General features: G+C 43.0%; 1 protein-coding gene across 1 annotated transcript in view; it reads left to right on the forward strand.

Moving 5' to 3' along the window:
• LOC126255811 (protein scabrous) overlaps window positions 1-21,136 on the forward strand; it is a 226,329-nt gene that overhangs the window by 8,826 nt on the left and 196,367 nt on the right. Inside the window, exon 2 of the mRNA XM_049955434.1 lies at window positions 6,887-7,277. Coding sequence (XP_049811391.1) covers window positions 6,887-7,277 — 391 coding nt within the window. The remainder of the gene's footprint in view (window positions 1-6,886; window positions 7,278-21,136) is intronic.

Below are 21,136 nucleotides of genomic sequence, written 5' to 3' on the forward strand. Positions count from 1 at the left end.
TTTACTACTTCAACATTCAACTCCTTCGGGACGAAACACGACGCATCTTGCTCGTGCTCCCGATTAACATCAACTATTTCTAGTAAAGTCTGCCGGTTAGGGCCAGAACTTTCTATCACTTCACAAATACTATCTTCCTGTGGGACGAAACGCAGCAAATCCTGCCCGCGCTCCCCATAAACACTTCTCCCATACAGGCCCCTATAATCTCTTAGTTCGTCGAATAAGCGACCGAACTGCCTTAACCAGACCTCATCCCTCTCTGCATCCCCTCGCTCGATGACGGACGTTTTATCCGACATCTGATCTTGTCTCAACACTTGCGAATCATTCTTAAACTCAATCTCCAGTTCTGCTGTGGGTGTTACAGCTGCCACTTTATCATCGATTTCCGGAACACTACTTAAATTGATCTCACTGACAGTGAATGTACTTTCTACTGCCGTGTCTACAGCTGATCTACTACTTGTGGGCGCACTCCTTTCTCCTAACACTGGCACACCCGCTCGCCATTGATTATTCCATACGGAATTTTCATAACGACGACACCTCTGTTTTCTACTGTTATCGGGCCGCCAAAATTTCTCCACGCGCGGTCGGCCCCTCACCGGCGCGGCTAATTGTTTCCCTGCCTCGTCCCAGCAGATACGCTCCCCGGATGCTGCTGAGGCGGCTGATCACACCCTCTGGCGTTATTACTATTCTGCGAAGCCCGTATCACGCTAGTATGATACTGGTTTCCGTCATTCCTATTATTATTTGCATTGTACCATTTGTTATTACGGTCCGAACCATTATTGTTAATGCTGCCAAGGTTGCGGAATGCATTATTCCCATGGTGATCATTGTTGTGGTACCCGTTGTTGTTACCACGGCCTCTACCACTGTCGCGATTATTGCGCCAATTGTCCTCGTCCTCAACTCTTTCCAGGAAATCATTGATTGTCCTGTAATTGCTTCCTACGTAGCGTTTTGTATCATCTGGAAGTTTCTTGTAGAGTTCCCAGACTATTTCGGATTCCGTGCGGCGATCACGCAAATATTCCAACTTGCGGATCCAGCCCTCACAAAACTCCTTCATCGAGCCGCGCGAATTCACATCGAAAGGCCTCGATACCACAAATTCGCGCCAGACACTTTGCTGTTTTTGCTCTGACCAGTATTCAGCCAGAAACAAATTCTAAAACTCGTCAAAAGTCAGGTTCGTAATGTTGAGGTTTAAGCCCCAACGCTTGGCATCACCAGCCAACACATCAATAACCGCATTAATTTTTCTCTCATTAGTCCATGATCTGGGTAAAACTCTTTCACAATTTTTAATGAAATCCGTCGCGTGTATACCGCCTTTTTTCAAGGGGTCGAACCGCTCCTCTTTCGTCAACAATTCCGAACTATGTGCACAGATTGGAACATACTTCTGTTTTTCGTCAAGTTTCTTTTCTAATTCCGACACTCTCGTAATTACTTGGCAAGTGGTTGTCGCAAGCGTTTCTACTTCCCTTTTTTTCTCTTCGCAGGTATTAGCCTGCTTCGTCACTTTGGTATCTACTTCGGATACTAAAGCCTTTAAAGTTTCCACCTTCTTTTGATCCTCTTGTTTCACTAATTGAATTTGTTCCGTCAGCTTATTCTCGATGATCGGAGCAACTGCTTCTCCTACACTTTTTTCTATTCTGCTAATTTCGGAATTAAAACGCGTATTTATGCTCGCAATTTCAGCCTGAACACCTATCATTTCCTGTTTAAGATTACCGATTTCGGTATTAATCACAACAATATCTTCTTTGATTTTATCAACTTTTGTGTTAACAACCCCAACATTGTTGTTAACAACATTAATAGCTTCGTTCTGATTGTCTAGTTTTCGTTCAATTTTTTCAAACTGAGCTTCTTGCTTGGCAGACTGAGCTTCTTGCTTGGCAGCCTGAGCTTTAATTTCTGACGATTGAGTTTCTATCTTGCTAGACTGAGCCTTGATTTCGTTAATCAAACCATTCAATAAATCAGCTAAATTCTCGGAAACTACCGGTTTTACTTCCGTAGCGGCTTCTTCTTTAATTGCCCCCCCGTATTCGTCATCAAGGGATTCAGATTTGATTTTCACTTCCGATTCCGAAACATTTTCTAATGTTTGGAATTCCATTTCTGCTCTTTGTTGCGTTTCGGCGGTCGCGTCTTTCATGCTAGCCGCCTGACCCTGAGCAATGGGTACCGCGGTGCGCGTTTCCCACTGTTCGACCGATTGTTCCGTATCCAAGTCTACCAAATTTTGGCAATTGTTGCCTTCACTCATTTTAATAATTTTCAATATAAATAACAAATCTCAAATCTAATTAGGATTCCTCAGACTAATATTCTCGCTGACGTATCGACCATTTCGTAACCAGTACTTTGTTACGAGATTTGCACAATGCAAAATTCGTGTCCAGAACAACCTCAAATTTGAAGATTGTCCTGTCACCAGGTCGCCACGTGTAACCTCCCCCTCAGTTATCGACCTTAATGACAGTGAAAAATGAAACCGCGTGTGCCTAATGGGATTTTGGAAAAGCAATCGTCACCGAAGTTAATCTGTCGGTAAAGAGGGAGGAAAGGGTTACATCTAAAAGAAAGGAAAAATGCAAATGAAACTGGTGGAAATTAATTTTGAAAAGGGGTAAAGTTAATAAAGAAAGTAAATGTGCGGCCGTTACGTTAACAATTAACTAGCGGTAATTAGATATTTGAGATTTGGGGGAAATCACGGTCGCCAGTCCTAAGGACAATTACTATAGTAACTGAAAAAGAAAAGTTATTACACATATAATTAGCACTAGAAGCGTGGCAACTGAAGGTTGACACGTGTAGTGTGAAAACTGAAAGTTTGTCAGAAGTAAGAAATTTCGCTACACTCTGACTTAATTTAGCAAAAGAATTAATAAAACCGGAAAATCGAAAGTTAATTTAGTGACTGAAGTTAATAGTGAGCTTTCTTTCTGAAGCACATCGAAATCCAGCAGAATACGGTTAGTCTTGGACTACCTCAACAATCATTTCAAAAGCAACTTGACTCTACGCAATTTAGAAACAAGAGATTTAACTTTGAACTTGAATTAAATGATTCTGAATAATTAACAATAGTAAAATTTAGTACGTACCAAGCTGAGCTGCAGTCACAGGTAAGCTAAAATACGCTAACAAAACTCGCACTCTTAATTTGTGCTCGTGTAATCTAAATATTGTAGCCAGCTATGAATAACTGAACTTTGAAATTAAAGCAGTGAAATCTAATTATATTATTTTAATGCTGGCGTTTGAATTTCAACGACACTCGGGTTCATTTCGGAAAAGGAAGGGACCCTGCTTGGCAATGCAATTGGGACAATGAGCAACAAAGGTTCGTGTTAAGTTGCTGTAATTTTGCGAGGCAAATAGAACAATTTGAAAAGCTGAGGTCTGCCATACAGTTCTGAAACTTTATGTGCTTTTAGACTTCCTTGTTGGTTGATTGAAGGTTTGAAGCCGTCGATCGAGGAGGTGGCGACAGTCACTCATTGTCGGCCGTCGCTGTTGCAGAAGCTGGATGCTGGCGCGCCTTCTTCTCGACACGGTCACCAGGCGAAACGGGCTCCTGATGTGCGCCAGCTAATGCTTCCCGTCCGCGACACCATGTCAGAAACTATCATCGCAAGTCGAGCGCAATTACATGCTGCTAACCCCGAAAGCGCGGCAACTCGCGGGAGCGTCACACCACACATCTGCTTCACTCGCTACTCCAGCCAGACTTCCACTGCCCTGCCCGCGCTCCACGCGGCAGAGTTAACACTACCAAAGATCCTACACACTTTGATTCTTCACACGACCTATCGATGTAATCGTTCGATAGCAGTTTTCCCTAGGCAAGACCCAGCGTAAAAATACAAATAATATTTACGAAACAAACCAATTATACACCGACATAAATGCATATATATATATATATATATATATATATATATATATATATATATATATATATATATATATATACAAATAGTAAAACAATTACAATATATAAAGGCACAGAAATGTCATATATTCAGGTAACAAATTAAGGAAAAAAACTTACAGTACAATAGATGGAAATAGGAGGATATGCATTTCCGGCGTTACAAACTGATCTTCCCCGAGGTCCGCTTCTACCAGTTTTTCCATTCGTCTGTAAAGAATTCGCGTTAGTATTTTGCAGCTGTGACTTATGAAACTGATAGTTCGGTAATTTTCACATCTGTCAACACCTGCTTTCTTTGGGATTGGAATTATTATATTCTTCTTGAAGTCTGTGGGTATTTCGCCTGTCTCATACATCTTGCTCACCAGATGGTAGAGTTTTGTCATGACTGGCTCTCCCAAGGCCATAAGTAGTTCTAATGGAATGTTGTCTACTCCCGGGGCCTTGTTTCGACTCAGGTCTTTCAGTGCTCTGTCAAACTCTTCACGCAGTATCAAATCTCCCATTTCATCTTCATCTACATCCTCTTCCATTTCTATAATATTGTCCTCAAGTACATCGCCCTTGTATAAACCCTCTATATACTCCTTCCACCTTTCTGCCTTCCCTTCTTTGCTTACAACTGGGTTGCCATCTGAGCTCTTGATATTAATACAAGTGGTTCTCTTCTCTCCAAAGGTCTCTTTAATTTTCCTGTAGGCAGTATCTATCTTACCCCTAGTGAGACAAGCCTCTACATCCTTACATTTGTCCTCTAGCCATCCCTGCTTAGTCATTTTGCACTTCCTGTCGATCTCAGTTTTGAGACGTTTGTATTCCTTTTTGCCTGCTTCATTTACTGCATTTTTATATTTTCTCCTTTCATCAATTAAATTCAATATTTCTTCTGTTACCCAAGGATTTCTATTAGCCCTCGTCTTTTTACCTACTTGATCCTCTGCTGCCTTCACTACTTCATCCCTCAGAGCTAACCATTCTTCTTCTACTGTATTTCTTTCCCCCATTCCTGTCAATTGTTCCCTTATGCTCTCCCTGAAACTCTCTACAACCTCTGGTTCTTTCAGTTTATCCAGGTCCCATCTCCTTATTTCTCCTTTTCTAATTTAACTCCCTCATAATCGCTTGATTTAATTCATGTACAGTTCGTTACCCTGGTTTAACATATGATGTTTCTATGAAAATCTGTTTTCAAGGCTCTATCCATTCCGTTCAATTGATCTTTCGAGTACGTTGCGTGGCGGAATGACATCGGCAAATTTCAAAGTTTTAATTTCTGCTCCCTGAACTCTAATTCCCTATTCAAATTACTTACTGTGTTGATTTACTGCTTCTAAAATATGGACACTGTGTAACATCGGGAATAGGGTACAGCCCTGTTGCATTCCTGCTACTGGTTCCTTTTCACGTATTTCGACTTTAATAACTGCAGTCTGGCTTCTGTACACGCTACAGATATCTTTTCGCTCCAAATAATTTACCCTTGCAATCTTCAGAATTTCAAAGACTGTATTCCAGTCAATATTGTCAAACCCTTTCTCCAAATGGCCGGCCGATGTGGCCGTAAGATTGCTTTTTTTCAGTTTTTGTTCTAAGATAAGGCGTAGGGTGAGTATGCATCGCGTATCCCTACGTTTCTACGGAACTCAAACTGACATTTCGCGAGGTTCTCTTCTACCAGTCTTTGCATTCTTCTGTAAATAATTCATGTACGTGCTTTGCCGTTACTGCATTTTTAAACGCTCATGCGAAAGTGTCGTGAAAAATAAAAGAAACCACAATTAGTGGTCCATTCTCCAATGCAGTATGTCATTTTTCCCAAAGTCTGAGGGTATTTCTTTCGCATATATCTTACATACCGGGTGGAATAGATTTTGATGGTTGGTTCACACCAGAAACTCAATAGTTCTTAGGGAATGTCTTATATTCATTGTGCCTTGTTTCGTCTTAGGTCTTTCAGTATTCTATCAAATCCTTCTAGCAGACTACTAGCTCATTTCATCCTTTCCTACTTCCATTTCCCTTTCCATAATACTATTTTAAGTTTATTTTCTTTGTGTAGTCCTTATGTGTGAACATTGTACCCTACAACTTCACCTTTCTTGTTTAATACTGTTCATGATCGTAAAGCTGCTACTCTTCCCTCCAATTAGTTCTTTAATTTCACAGCGGGTGGCATTTATCTTTCTCATAGTCTACACTTCTGGTTTTTCACATTTTTCCTCTGCAAAATCTTCCGCTTGGGTATTCGTGAGCTGCCATGTGCAGATCTCTTGACACTTTGGAATCAGATAAAACCTCAACAGTTAGATTATTTCAAGCTTCACCTAAAAGTTACTTGCTCCTAACTAATCAAACGCAAGCAGATATCGATCGCTTGAGGTTTATTACGCGCGCAAACCGAACTGAGACTTGACGCAATGGTAGATGGGAGCGACCTTAAAGGCATTTCACATTTACGGTCTTTCCCATCAGCTGCCGTACCGCGTCAATTGTCAACTTGGTCTGCGCGGGCAGTAATCTCATACAGCAAGAAAACCGAGAACATTTTATACAGGGCGTTGCCTCTTTCCACAGCCCGCTACCTCAGGGAGCAGTAATGCCGCTTTCCGAGACGTGGACGATCTGTCACGGTAGCCAGCTAACCATACACGGAGGGCCCGTTGACGTTCTGCAGGAAATGTGTACCACGTAGTCTCCAGAGTATACCATAAATGTTCAAAAATGCCGAGGCTAGTGCATCTCGGTCGACACTAGTATGGCAGTGACAAATGGCGACAGCAGCAACAGGAGCAGCGGGAAGCTGAAGAAGTGCGCGTCGTATTTCTCGGACAGGCGAGCAGCTGCCTGTCGTGCAGTGGCAGGTGTTGCTCTTGGCCTTCGCTGGAGCTGTTACGCCTCCCCCCTCCCCCTCTACAGACCAAGCCAGCCAGCACGCGCTCGGCACACGCCTCGGCAGCCGCCGGGCCGCACACCTGCCGCCCGGCCGCCCCCTACGCGCATGCGCGGGCCGTTGTTTAAAACAGGCGCCGCGTCCGCCGCCGGCTCCAGTGTGGCGCGAGCCGTCCGCAGGAATGGTTGTGGGAGTGATGCGGTGTAGTCGCTATGCGTGGTCGTGTTGGTGGCTGTTCGTGGCGGTCCTCGTGTGCAGCACGGGCGCTGCCGACCTCGAGCAGCAGGTGAAGTTGTTGCAGAAGCAGATGAACGCGCTGTTGGAGGGCAAGCAAGAGGAGTTCCAGAGTCTCCGAACCGAACTGGGGGGCGGGCAGTCGGAGGTCGCCGCGCTTCGTCAGGAAGTCCAAGAACTCAGGTAAGCTACTGACTGCTGGCTGACCTTTGAAACATTGAGACAGATTGTGAACACTAAAGAAAAATCATTCGTAGTGGCGGTAATGTTTTTTCTTCGTTGCTATCCCGTCTGTCTTACTTGTTGCTATGATACGAATATGATCCGAGTTTTACATAACAATTTGCTTCATAAGCAGCTCGGCTTTTGCACCGTTTTCTAATATTTTTATAGAATTTAATTTTTTTACCAGTCTGTGATTGTTGGCCGTTCGTATCTCACATGTAGTCAACAGAAGCAAATTGATATATTACGGATGTAACTCTTATAGAAAAGATCTGAAGACTGCTTATTTAAAAAGGAAACCGTTTACAAGAATTTAAAAAAAATCGCTTTGGGTAAGACACTTAGTTAAATAATTAAAGACACTGCAAATTCCTCTTTCCAACTACAAAGAAACACGTACTTTTACGCGTGTTCATTTCTGAAACATTGTTATGGCTGCATTTTTGTGTGATTTTCGGTTACGTCTGAAGGTATCGTCTACGTGCACATCTTCCAGATATTCCTGCATTTGGCACTGTTTTGTTGCATTACGTCACTTTCGATTGCAACAATACAAATAAATATTAGCGATTCAATGTTTTGACATGACTATGTCAAATGCACAGTACTGCAACATAAAACAAAATTAGACCAAAAATATCTATGCAGGATTAGTGGAAAATGTTTTAGCCGACAATATTTCAAGATGCAAGCAGAGGTGAAACACAAATTCTACCACTTTCTATGTTTCAAATGAATAAAACCAAGCGGTTATGGTAAAATAGTTATATGCATTATGGTCATAAATAAAAAAAGAATTCAGTTAATTAAAACTAATGTCTACAACACGATACTCTGAACCAGTTGTAGCCAACATAGTCCCTACTGCCCACTACTGGGCGTTCCACCTCTCAAAAGTGGGTGGTAGGCTGCAGGATTTTTAAAAACATTTCATTACGATTTCAAACATTTCGACAAAGTATTTGGTATGTATTTATTATTATGTGCTTTAAGTCATTGTAACTCTCCTTTATAAATGCTATTAAGTTACTTCCCTACTTTGTAGATCACCATTACTGTGAAAATGTTGGACGATTAGAAAATTTTACTTCTAATAGACACAAAAGTTGGCGGTGGGAGAAAAGGTTGACTATCCCTGCTCTAGATTACTGAGTTATGGTATATACGTGTTATATAGCCGTTAACTTTTTGTCTTTCTGATTTATTATTGCTTTTGAAATTTCATTTGATCACCCGACGATATTAATTTTTTATTGTGATGTAGCAGTAGGATTCTTCCTAAACTCTGTATTATATCAGCACTTACAAAGAGGTAAGTCCCTTCAATGATGAAAGATGGTCTATTGTTGTTTGCCTCTGAGGTGTTTAATCCGTAACTCACAGCAGACCTTTATAGACAACGAAATACAGATAGTAATTGGATTTACACTTCGTAATTGCTGATAAAGAAACGATGCCGGAATGTCGTTCCTGCTGATTATTTCTAGTCCGAGTAATCAATACGGTGTCAGCAGCTGAATTCTCAGCATAGACAACAATAGTGCTCTGATGATACTGGCCAGTTGTATTTTCGACTCACAGTGACCTAGTCAACTCCTATGCCGTTAGGCAGCCGGTGTCTCTTTAAACAGAGGGCGCCTTGCTCTCTATACCCTCCCGCAGAACAATGTGCAATCGAGCAGGTGCATGGTGGACAACCCACGGACGTTCGGAATGAAATGTTTTGTTCTGTGCAATAGAAAACGAATTTGATAACATACTTTCAGTAAGTAGCTATTTCGTATCCACTCTGATTGAGGAACTCACGAAATAATTATACTCTACATTCACAGAAACTTACACAAACGTCAAGTGAAGAATTGAAGGATTTTTACCTTTAAAGTACAGAACATCTCCGTTAAGAATGGTATGGTAATTTCGAAACATGCCCCACAACGTGCTCCGTCAACCGAGGAAAGCATTCAGACAGAAATCAACCGAGGAAAGCATTCAGACAGAAATCGGAATAAATACTTAGCGTAGGAACACGCTAAGAGAATGAGTTATTCCTTGCAAGCACTCGGAAATTTCAATGGATTATCAGTAAACATCTTCTATCGCTCCAAGGTTTCACAATTAATAATGAATTGTTTCATTTACTCTCTAATATCATTCAGAAAAAAATAAGCTTGTCATTAAATCTGCGACAGTTGATGGAAGTAAGAGTCTGGCATGAATTGATCACATTCTTTGCATTACAAAACAAGTGACCTTGATTTTACTACAGGAGTGAAATGAAATCATTGAAGAACGTGTGTAACCATTTCAGTGTCTAACATTTGTGCGAAAAATGCCGTTTACGCCGCTTTATGGCAAGCGTTGGGGACGGCTATGTAAATGCCAAGTTCGGAAATCACAAGTAGAATATCAAGATTCCGAATTGCTGAAATAGTTACTGCTGGAAGGCCTGAATTTTGTGGATGTTTAATTACATTCGGTCGCGATCGATACAGCATACGTAAGTCGCTACTATGGGAATTAGTTATGCTGAAGTCTGTAGAGACCTCAAACAGGCAGTATAGGACTTGAAACAGACTAGGACTGCAAAGCTGCTTGTAGTGGCCCTACTGTCTAATTCTTGTTAACCCGTCGTCTTTTGTAAGACAGTCTAATGAGGATTCATTCTGTTGATTTATAATCCGCAGAAGAACTCTGTCACTTGTGTGACAGATCAGGATACAACTTCTACTATTGGGATCTTTTTTTTTTTTTTTTGCTTTCTTTGTTTTTATTTGTTACAATGTTCAGGAAAAGGAATGTGTTTGCTACTTTATATGTTGGTTACGTTGTGAGGCGTGTTTCGAAATTACCATACCACTTTTAACGGAGATGTTCTGTTCTTTAAAGGTACAAATCCTTCAATTCTTCACTTGACAGTTGTGTAAAAGTTTTTGTGAATGTAGAGTTGACTCAGAAGCTTGACACATATGGTATGAGTAAGACATTACGAACATATACCGACTGGAGGATGAAGGTTATTTGGTAGCAGGAAATTTTTAAACGTAAAAGCTATTGTCACATCAATACCACACTAATAAAAATCGCAATTAACATCGGATTTCTTGTCTCTGAGGAAAAGATCATACAGTTAAACAAATTTCTAGTTTGCCCATATTTTAAGGGGAGACGCCAACCAAAAATTTAAATTTTCTTCTACGTTACAAATTTCAGCCGAATGTTACTATCATATTTATTATGTCAAAATCTAGCGATATCCAATGCTGAAGTCTAGAGCTTCATTGGTTTCTAAGGTTTGAATTATAAATATAATTTTAATGGTATTTTTGAAAACCAACTTTTGGTATTGCGAGCTCAATTTTCACATTCTAGGTTTCTTAGGTGCATTCACAAGACACAGTTCAACAGTTCTACGCGTTTATTTCACGAGAAATGTTATTAATTTACTTTCCGCTTTTGTTTCAAGTTTCAAACTTAAATTCTCTTTAATTATCGGTACATAAACGTGATAATAACGTAAACAAACTACATTTTCGATAATATTAATGACTAGAAATATGCAAATACCTCAAGACTACTTCCTTCACAGATTCCACTGAGTCTGGTTATTATTTAGGAGGAAAAGGTTGCGGTTCTAGGCGCTTTAGTCGGGAACCGCTACGATCGCAGGTTCGAATCGTGCCTCGAGCATGGATGTGTTTGATGTCCTTAGGTTAGTTAGGTTTAAGTAGTTCTAAGTTCTAGGGGACTGATGACCTCAGATGTTAAGTCCCATAGTGCTCAGAGCCATTTGAACCATTTTTGAAAAAGATTGACAATGAATATGGAAAAGCAAACTTAGGGAAAAATGAATTTTAAAACTTCATTTAAAAATGAATGCTAGTATACAAGAAACATACCCATTAAAATTTGCCAGTGCCATACAATTCCTGTTCCTGTTCCTGTACGGATTATTCTTCTTATAACTTCAAACTCAGGGTAGTGTTTTCCTCCAACTTTTCGTTGTACGTGTAGCACCTTGTGGATTTCTTGATGCGTCGTTGACCGCTAGATCTTTCTGGGATCGTAATAACGGATTGCTAGGACTCCTGCTTTCTTCAGTGATCAAGCATCACATATTAAACTGAGAAAAATCTTCTAAAAGTCGTCTTTGGGACGCTTGAACCTAATGACAGTGTGCAAACTTTCATTTGCGTTTTTTGTCTTGGCGACTGTGCATCTTACCAGTAGTGCATCAGTCTGCGTATGTCTGTGATAGGTGCTATCTTGCTCACTTTGGCGGTTGAGAGTGTGCAACGAACACTGTTGCAGTCAACATTTCTATTTCTTAAACGTACTTGTAATTCTGGTTGGGAAAGGAGTGAGACAGGGTTGTAGCCACTCCCCGATGTTATTCAATCTGTATGTTGAGCAAGCAGTAAAGGAAACAAAAGAAAAATTCGGAGTAGGTATTAAAATTCATGGAGAAGAAGTAAAAACTTTGAGGTTCGCCGATGTCATTGTAATTCTGTCAGAGACAGCAAAGGACTTGGAAGAGCAGTTGAACGGAATGGACGGTATCTTGAAAGGAGGATATAAGATGAACATCAACAAAAGCAAAACGAGGATAATGGAATGTAGTCAAATTAAATCGGGTGATGCTGAGGGAATTAGATTAGGAAATGAGACACTTAAAGTAGTAAAGGAGTTTTGCTATTTAGGGAGTAAAATAACTGATGATGGTCGAAGCAGAGAGGATATAAAATGTAGACTGGCAATGGCAAGGAAATCGTTTCTGAAGAAGAGAAATTTGTTAACATCGAGTATAGATTTAAGTGTCAGGAAGTCGTTTCTGAAAGTATTTGTATGGAGTGTAGCCATGTATGGAAGTGAAACATGGACGGTAACTAGTATGGACAAGAAGAGAATAGAAGCTTTCGAAATGTGGTGCTACAGAAGAATGCTGAAGATAACGTGGGTAGATCACGTAACTAATGAGGAGGTATTGAACAGGATTGGGGAGAAGAGAAGTTTGTGGCACAACTTGACTAGAGGAAGGGATCGGTTGGTAGGACATGTTTTGAGGCATCAAGGGATCACAAATTTAGCATTGGAGGGCAGCGTGGAGGGTAAAAATCGTAGAGGGAGACCAAGAGATGAATACACTAAGCAGATTCAGAAGGATGTAGGTTGCAGTAGGTACAGGGAGATGAAGAAGCTTGCACAGGATAGAGTAGCATGGAGAGCTGCATCAAACCAGTCTCAGGACTGAAGACCACAACAACAACAACTTGTTATTCGAATGCAGCCAAATCATTTGGAGCCTAAGAGTAATTGTTCCAAGCATGTGAAATAGCAATCAATATTTCTTTCCGAAAAGATTGAAGTTTTAGGGTGGAGTCTCCCCGTAAGGCAATTTTTGTGTAGCCATTGTGTCGTGGTAAATTTAGAGAAGCCGGCTCTTCATGCTGTTCGCCCACATCTTTCTCGAGTCTGCTGCAACAGTCGTTGCACTAGGCAGTTTTCTACTCGGTGCACTGACATGCCTCTCTCTTCCTTCCTGCGCGCACGTTTCGCATGCCACACACGGTGAGCATTCTGCACGCTCGGCGGGTTCGCACACCGGGGAGCGGGGACACTGCGGACGCAGCCAGCGAGAAAATGTGCGCACAATTTGGCTGTCACGCGCCACGGAAAGCGCCTTTTTGTTGCGACGCGCGTCCCTCGCAGAGGCGCCTCTGCAGCTCCTGCAGCCTCGGGTTGTTGTGCGGCACGCAGCGCGGCCCGCCGGCTGTTTTGTTCGGCGCCGGCCGCTGGCCGACCACCTGTCGCGGCAGCTGCCGCCGCCGCCGCCGCCGCCGAGGAATGCCGCAGGGGCTGGCCGCTGCTGGCCTTGTCCAGGCACGCAACGCACACCACCGCACCCACACCGGGCGCCGGAAAACACTCTGCACGGAGTGGCGTCGAGGCCCAACAATGCACCCTCCACATTAAGGGTGACATTTAACGGACGTCACATACCGGAACATCAAAATACACTGACGAATAAAAAACCCCAGTCCGGTTGCCAGCCTTCTATTGGATTGGTGCTGAAGTTCGTAGCGTTTTTTTCACAAGTTTAATAACAAACACAAGAGATGAACATAACAAAAAGTTCAGTCGTCAATAATGCATCCACATTCACTGTTTACAAGTCTGCCAACGCTGGAGTAATTTTTCGATTCCAGGACTGTACGACTCACGTGACTCAAAAGCGAAGAACTCGTTGAGCCACATTCGAAGTGCACTTTCATCCAGAAAGGAACTTCCTTGAACTTTGCTCTATAGAGTTGAAAAGGTGAAAATCTGAGAGTGCAAGATCATGTGATTGAGGTGGGTGCGGAATGACTTCCCAACCCGACTCCTGTAAAGTGTTTTTTGTCAGTCTAGCAGAATGGGGGCTGGCGTTATCGTCGAGTAGTAACACTTCACGCTGTCTTCCTGCTCGTTCTTCTTGCATTGCGTCTGCAAGATGACTCAGTTTTTGACAGTGGATGCCGGCCGGAGTGGCCGTGCGGTTCTAGGCGCTACAGTCTGGAGCCGAGCGACCGCTACGGTCGCAGGCTCGAATCCTACCTCGGCCATGGGTGTCTGTGATGTCCTTAGGTTAGTTAGGTTTAATTAGTTCTAAGTTCTAGGCGACCGATGACCTCAGAAGTTAAGTCGCATAGTGGTCAGAGCCATTTTGACAGTGGATGTCAGCAGTTATGGTAGTAGCTGACTGTGGGAGAAGATTGTTTTGCGCTCAAAAAGTCCTTTCTATTCCTTACGTTAGCTTAGACACCACTACCCCTAAATAGTAACGATACACAATGGTGGTGGTCGGTATAATTCCCGAGCCAGTTTATGAGGAACAAGCTGAGCTGCACATATGGTCACTCGCTAATTTTGTGATTTTGTGTGAGGTATGGTAGGGGTAAAATACAGGGAGCAAGAGGCTATTTACAATTTGTACAGAAAGCAGGTGGCAGTTATAAGAGTCGAGGGGTATGAAAGGGAAGCAGTGGTTGGGATGGGAGTGAGACAGGGTTGTAGCCTATCCCCGATGTTATTCAATCTGTATATTGAGTAATCAATAAAGGAAACAAAAGAAGAGTTCGGAGTCGGTATTAAAATCCATGGAGAAGAAATAAAAACTTTGAGGTTCGCCGATGACATTGTAATTCTGTCAGAGACAGCAAAGGACCTGGAAGAGCAGTTGAACGGAATGGACAGTGTCTTGAAAGGGGGGTATAAGATGAATATCAACAAAAGCAAAACGAGGATAATGGAGTGTAGTCAAATTAACTCGGGTGATGCTGAGGGAATTAGATTAGGAAATGAGACGCTTAAAGTAGAAAAGGAGTTTTGCTATTTGGGGACCAAAGTAACTGATGATGGTCGAAGTAGAGAGGATATAAAATGTAGACTGGCAATGGCAAGGAAATCGTTTCTGAAGAAGAGAAATTTGTTAACATCGAGTATAGATTTAAATGTCAGGAAGTCGTTTCTGAAAGTATTTGTATGGAGTGTAGCCATGTATGGAAGTGAAAAGTGGACGGTAAATAGTTTAGACAAGAATAGAATAGAAGCTTTCGAAATGTGGTGCTACAGAAGAATGCTGAAGATTAGATGGGTAGATCACATAGCTAATGAGGAGGTATTGAATAGAATTGGGGAGAAGAGGAGCTTGTGGCACAACTTAACTAGAAGAAGGGATAGGTTGGTAGGACATGTTATGAGGCATCAAGGGATCACAAATTGGAGGGCAGCGTGGAGGGTAAAAATCGTAGAGGGAGACCAAGAGATGAATACACTATGCAGATTCAGAAGGAATGTAGGCTGCAGTAGGTACTGGGAGATGAAAAAGCTAGCACAGGATAGAATAGCATGGAGAGCTGCATGAAACCAGTCTCAGGACTGAAGACCACAACAACAACAGCAGAATGCGGGCGGAGCCGGCCGCGGTTCTAGGCGCTTCAGTCCGGAACCACGCGACTGCTACGGTCGCAGGTTCGAATCCTGTCTCGGGCATGGATGTGTGTGATGCCCTTAGGTTAGTTAGGTTTAAGTAGTTCTAAGTCTAGGGGACTGATGACCTCAGATGTTAAATAGTGCTCAGAGCCATTTGAACCATTTGGACGTTGTTCTTGCATTGCGTCTGCAAGACGTCTCCGTTTTTGACAGTGGATGTCATCAGTTATGGTAGTAGCTGACAATGGGAATAGTTACTTTGTTTTGCACACAACCATTCCTTTCTGTTCCTTACGTTAGCTTAGAGAAACCACTACCCCTAACTAGTAACGATACACGATGGTAGTGGTCAGTATTATTCAGGAGCCGTTTCATGACGAACAAGCAGAACTCCATATATGGTCACTCGCTAATTTTGTGATTTTGTGTGAGGTACCCATATACCCGATTTTCAACCTTTCCTATTGTATGCAAGTGTCGCACAATGGGGAATGATCACAGTTCATAACGATTAATGCTTTCAAACGATCTTCATCAAACCCCGAAGTCCTTTCTGCACGAGGAGGGATAAAAAATGTCAAAACGATCCTCCTTAAAACAAGGAAACTATTTTCTTGCTGTGCACGATTGCATTATCCCCATACACGCCGCAAATACTTGTCTAGCCCCATTTCCTGTCATCCTTCTATCGACCTCAAACAGAAGAATACGCCGAAAATGTTCCGGTTTCTCCACTTGGCACTCCCATGTTCTACCGTCCGCAGCTTCTCTCACTATCTGCAAATTACAAAATGACAATATGTAAACTCAAGCAGGAACAATGAGGTACAAATAAAAATTGGGATTCGATAAATGAACCCGCAGCAACCGGAATACCAATATGCAAAACAAAAACACTGCATTCTTATAAATCAGTACCATGCGTCTCAGTAGGATACAATGGTATCTCGTACTTGGGATTGCAGTCCAGATGGTATATCTCGTCAAAGTAGCTTCTTTGGCTAAGAAATAGAAGATAATGTTGGGATTTACTTGGAGAGAAATGAAAGCAAACTTATATTCTGGCCCATTATCTCGATCACCCCGAATATCGTCTTGTCCAGAAGCAAAATAAAAAATGTCCGAAGCTACCAGGGGGGCATTATCCAGTTATGACTGACTTTCTTGTCATTTCATTCTGTACAGAGAAGTGAACTTCAGTACGTCTTTTTTATGTAATACCCTTCAGTTTCTGACGTGGAAACGTCTATTCGATCGTCTGTCAAACTTTCTTGCGTGACAGTGTCGTTAAATATGAATCGCTAATACTAGAGACTAATAACGCATAAACAATGGTTGAGCCCACAACAGATAGATATTGTCTGTACGGGTTTGTTGCGCAGTACATTTTGTCCGTGACGTCATCGAACCCGTGTAGGCGCATGCGCGTGTTTGCTACGAATTAGCTTTGAGTACATTTCAAAGTGGTGTAGCGTGGAAACGGGTTTAGCTGGGACGATGAGTCGGGTGTTATTGTGAAGATCTCGCGAAGTGCTACCAAGACCTAAATTGAGAGCCGGCCGGAGTGGCCGAGCGGTTCTAGGAGCTACAGTCTGGAACCGCGCAACCGCTGCGGTCGCAGGTTCGAATCTTGTCTCGGGCATGGATGTGTGTGATGTCCATAGGTTAGTTAGGTTTAAGTAATTCAAGTGCTCTAGTGCTCAGAGCCATTTGAACCTAAAGTGAGAGGATAGATCTTTCCGCCAGAAAATAAGTGAAAGTCGGTATAACATCGAAAATTACAATATAATGAAACGGCTGCTGCACAATAGCATACGTCCATTGTCAACTAGATCCGATGAATCATAGCGATCTGCATGGAACTGATACTTCGTAAAGTAGGTGGCAGAAAGATCAACAGGGCGAATCAAAAAACTCTATCGTATAAATGAAGTGTTGAATCCAGAGCTGTAAACAGGAATGGAGGAAAACAAAATAATTTTGCATACATGACAATCGTTTGGCATTAAAAGCAAATAAAGTTGTATAAAATAACAATTACTTCAAAAGAAAGGTTCTTCAAACACGGAGGAAAATTGTAAAAGACGTTTATCGGATACTGAGAAAGCTATTTTTTAAATATAATGTTTGAGACTTCTGACCGTTGGGAAGACTGACAGAGATAAAAGTGTTACATGGAAAGCATGAAATTCGTGTGGTGGCCGTTAAGTGAAACGGGAGAAATAAAAAAAGATTATATGATGGAGAAAAATTTTTAAAATAAGGCAAATAACAGCATAATCGTTGACGTCTACATCGATACATGCAACACGTGTGGCTAACATGAAATGTATCTTCCGTTTCTCATACTTACTGAAATACAAGTATTATCGGAATGCCAACATCAGAATACGCTATCTACACTCCTGGAAATGGAAAAAAGAACACATTGACACCGGTGTGTCAGACCCACCATACTTGCTCCGGACACTGCGAGAGGGCTGTACAAGCAATGATCACACGCACGGCACAGCGGACACACCAGGAACCGCGGTGGAGGCCGTCGAATGGCGCTAGCTGCGCAGCATTTGTGCACCGCCGCCGTCAGTGTCAGCCAGTTTGCCGTGGCATACGGAGCTCCATCGCAGTCTTTAACACTGGTAGCATGTCGCGACAGCGTGGACGTGAACCGTATGTGCAGTTGACGGACTTTGAGCGAGGGCGTATAGTGGGCATGCGGGAGGCCGGGTGGACGTACCGCCGAATTGCTCAACACGTGGGGCGGGAGGTCTCCACAGTACATCGATGTTGTCGCCAGTGGTCGGCGGAAGGTGCACGTGCCCGTCGACCTGGGACCGGACCGCAGCGACGCACGGATGCACGCCAAGACCGTAGGATCCTACGCAGTGCCGTAGGGGACCGCACCGCCAGTTCCCAGCAAATTAGGGACACTGTTGCTCCTGGGGTATCGGCGAGGACCATTCGCAACCGTCTCCATGAAGCTGGGCTACGGTCCCGCACACCGTTACGCCGTCTTCCGCTCACGCCCCAACATCGTGCAGCCCGCCTCCAGTGGTGTCGCGACAGGCGTGAATGGAGGGACGAATGGAGACGTGACGTCTTCAGCGATGAGAGTCGCTTCTGCCTTGGTGCCAATGATGGTCGTATGCGTGTTTGGCGCCGTGCAGGTGAGCGCCACAATCAGGACTGCATACGACCGAGGCACACAGGGCCAACACCCGGCATCATGGTGTGGGGAGCGATCTCCTACACTGGCCGTACACCACTGGTGATCGTCGACGGGACACTGAATAGTGCACGGTACATCCAAACCGTCATCGAACCCATCGTTCTACCATTCCTAGACCGGCAAGGGAACTTGCTGTTCCAACAGGACAATGCACGTCCGCATGTATCCCGTGCCACCCAACGTCCTCTAGAAGGTGTAAGTCAACTACCCTGGCCAGCAAGATCTCCGGATCTGTCCCCCATTGAGCATGTTTGGGACTGGATGAAGCGTCGTCTCACGCGGTCTGCACGTCCAGCACGAACGCTGGTCCAACCGAGGCGCCAGGTGGAAATGGCATGGCAAGCCGTTCCACAGGACTACATCCAGCATCTCTACGATCGTCTCCATGGGAGAATAGCAGCCTGCATTGCTGCGAAAGGTGGATATACACTGTACTAGTGCCGACATTGTGCATGCTCTGTTGCCTGTGTCTATGTGCCTGTGGTTCTGTGTGATCATGTGATGTATCTGACCCCAGGAATGTGTCAATAAAGTTTCCCCTTCCTGGGACAATGAATTCACGGTGTTCTTATTTCAATTTCCAGGAGTGTAAATCTGTTGGAGATGCTACATGAACACTTGACTGCAATTAGTTTCTTCCTCAAACTCCAAACAGGTGTTTACAAGAAGCCTAACATTTGCTGTAAATTTGTCACAAATTGGTGCTTAAAATTGATAGCACAAGTAAAGCTACTTACGTTTGTCCTAGTGCTGCATGTTTCCTTTTCTCTGTTTTCACGCCTCACTATCCACCGTACAGCAAAAATAATCGTCCCTCTGATCGTTTTATACTACACAATTTGCTATCGCATGGCATTTTGAAGAATATTCCGAGAAATTAACATCTGATTCCCAAAAATAAACGTCCTGAGCAGGCTTGAAAATCTGGAAGTGGATTCTCGTTCAGTTCTTTATTACTACTGCAAAGCAAAGCTATGCATGTCATAAATGTTGCACATTTTCTCTGCATCTTTGACTACTCACTTAGCGATAAACATAGAAAACGCCAAATAGGCCCTTGTTCTGTGCTCAACGTGTTTCTTTTCGAGAAGCGCAAAACTGGTTTTATTTCCGCACGGACTGAGTAACAGCACCATGGAGGTGCTTGTATTGATCTACAATGGTCCTCAAAAGTGTTTGTATATTTGTGGCTCATAAAAGGCAACAGGAAGCAAGAAAGACGCGAGGCAATGTATCAAGCAAGAAAAGAGCATTAGTTAACGTCATGTAAAGTTGTGAGTCCAGAAGCGCCATTTCCTCTCCAAGTTCCTAGGCTGAGTAATTAGCTGCTAAGATTTACGGCGTTGGCTGATGACTATGAGGTAGACTCACGTCTCCAGCGGTCTCGCACCGAACCCGTGGACTAGTTTCACAGGCTGTGCTAACGAGATCGTCACTCTGAAGGCCACTGATGAGCGTATTCTATCGGACTCTCTGTTAACACTTTGCGTTCCTACTCGCGTACGGATTCTTCGACATCGGACCTTCTGAGCACAGGTTCCGTACCAGTCTTCGCGAATTTATTTTTATTTCTTTAATATTCATAAACAATCATCCTTGAATACATTTCACTTTTTAGGTTTCCCGTGTCTTGTCTGGTACGCCTGGCCTGAAACAGAACTGCCACTTGAAAGATTTAAGCCAGTCTATTATGTCATATGTATGAGCGTGATTCCCCGAGAAGTCAGTTCTCATCGTGATGGTAAGCTGATTGCACACAGCACGTTTTCGCGGTAGTCCCTTTTTGTGCAATGTCGCACTGCACACTCCGTGTTCTAAGTATAGTTTGAGTTGTAACAGCGGCAATACAAATTGACCTTGCGGGGCATTCACATACGTGGCAATCGATAAGAATTTGTTTGCTTTTAACTAATAGTGTAGCATATTTTCAACCGTGAATGAATTTTTCAAATCGTGAAATAGACCCTTTAGTTTACTTTGAACAACAAATTACACCACGTCAGCTTTCTGTACTGTGCACGTCCATTATGATAGTAAGATAATGTAACGATAACAAACTGTCTACTTCCTGTCATCGTCTAGATCGTACCTTCCCCATACATTACTTCTACTAGTGAAGCCGTTTTCTACAGTTGGTGTGTACGTGATATCGCTTGTGTAACACCGGACATTGTTACATGTGAGAAAACGTTTCGAATAAACTTAAGATGCGATGTCCCAGTAGTGTCAAGGTCTCTCTCTCTCTCTCTCTCTCTCTCTTTCTCTCTCTCTCTGTCCTTGATGCTTATTGGAACTCGGCGTCCATGATATGCCTACTGCTTGTGATGCAGAAAAATGTTCCACTTGTACGACAGTAACTGCCCGCTCTTCGAAGGCTAGGTACAAGAAAAACTGTAAGGACGCCAGGCATCTTAATGACTACTAATTACTGAAAGTGCTTTTCACAAAAAAGTGGGCTTTGTGACTATTTATATGGAGCACTTAATACAGAGGCTGCCAGCAAATTCATGCGGGCGTTAACGTTCGGACAGCCCATTTTTAAGTACGCCAGGAAGGTAGAGGGGTGGGGGGTGAGCTATAAAATTTTTCACAAACAGGAGATTGGTTCAGTTTCGTACGT

The sequence above is a fragment of the Schistocerca nitens genome, chromosome 1, assembly GCF_023898315.1.
Source record: "Schistocerca nitens isolate TAMUIC-IGC-003100 chromosome 1, iqSchNite1.1, whole genome shotgun sequence".
Taxonomy (NCBI): domain Eukaryota; kingdom Metazoa; phylum Arthropoda; class Insecta; order Orthoptera; family Acrididae; genus Schistocerca; species Schistocerca nitens.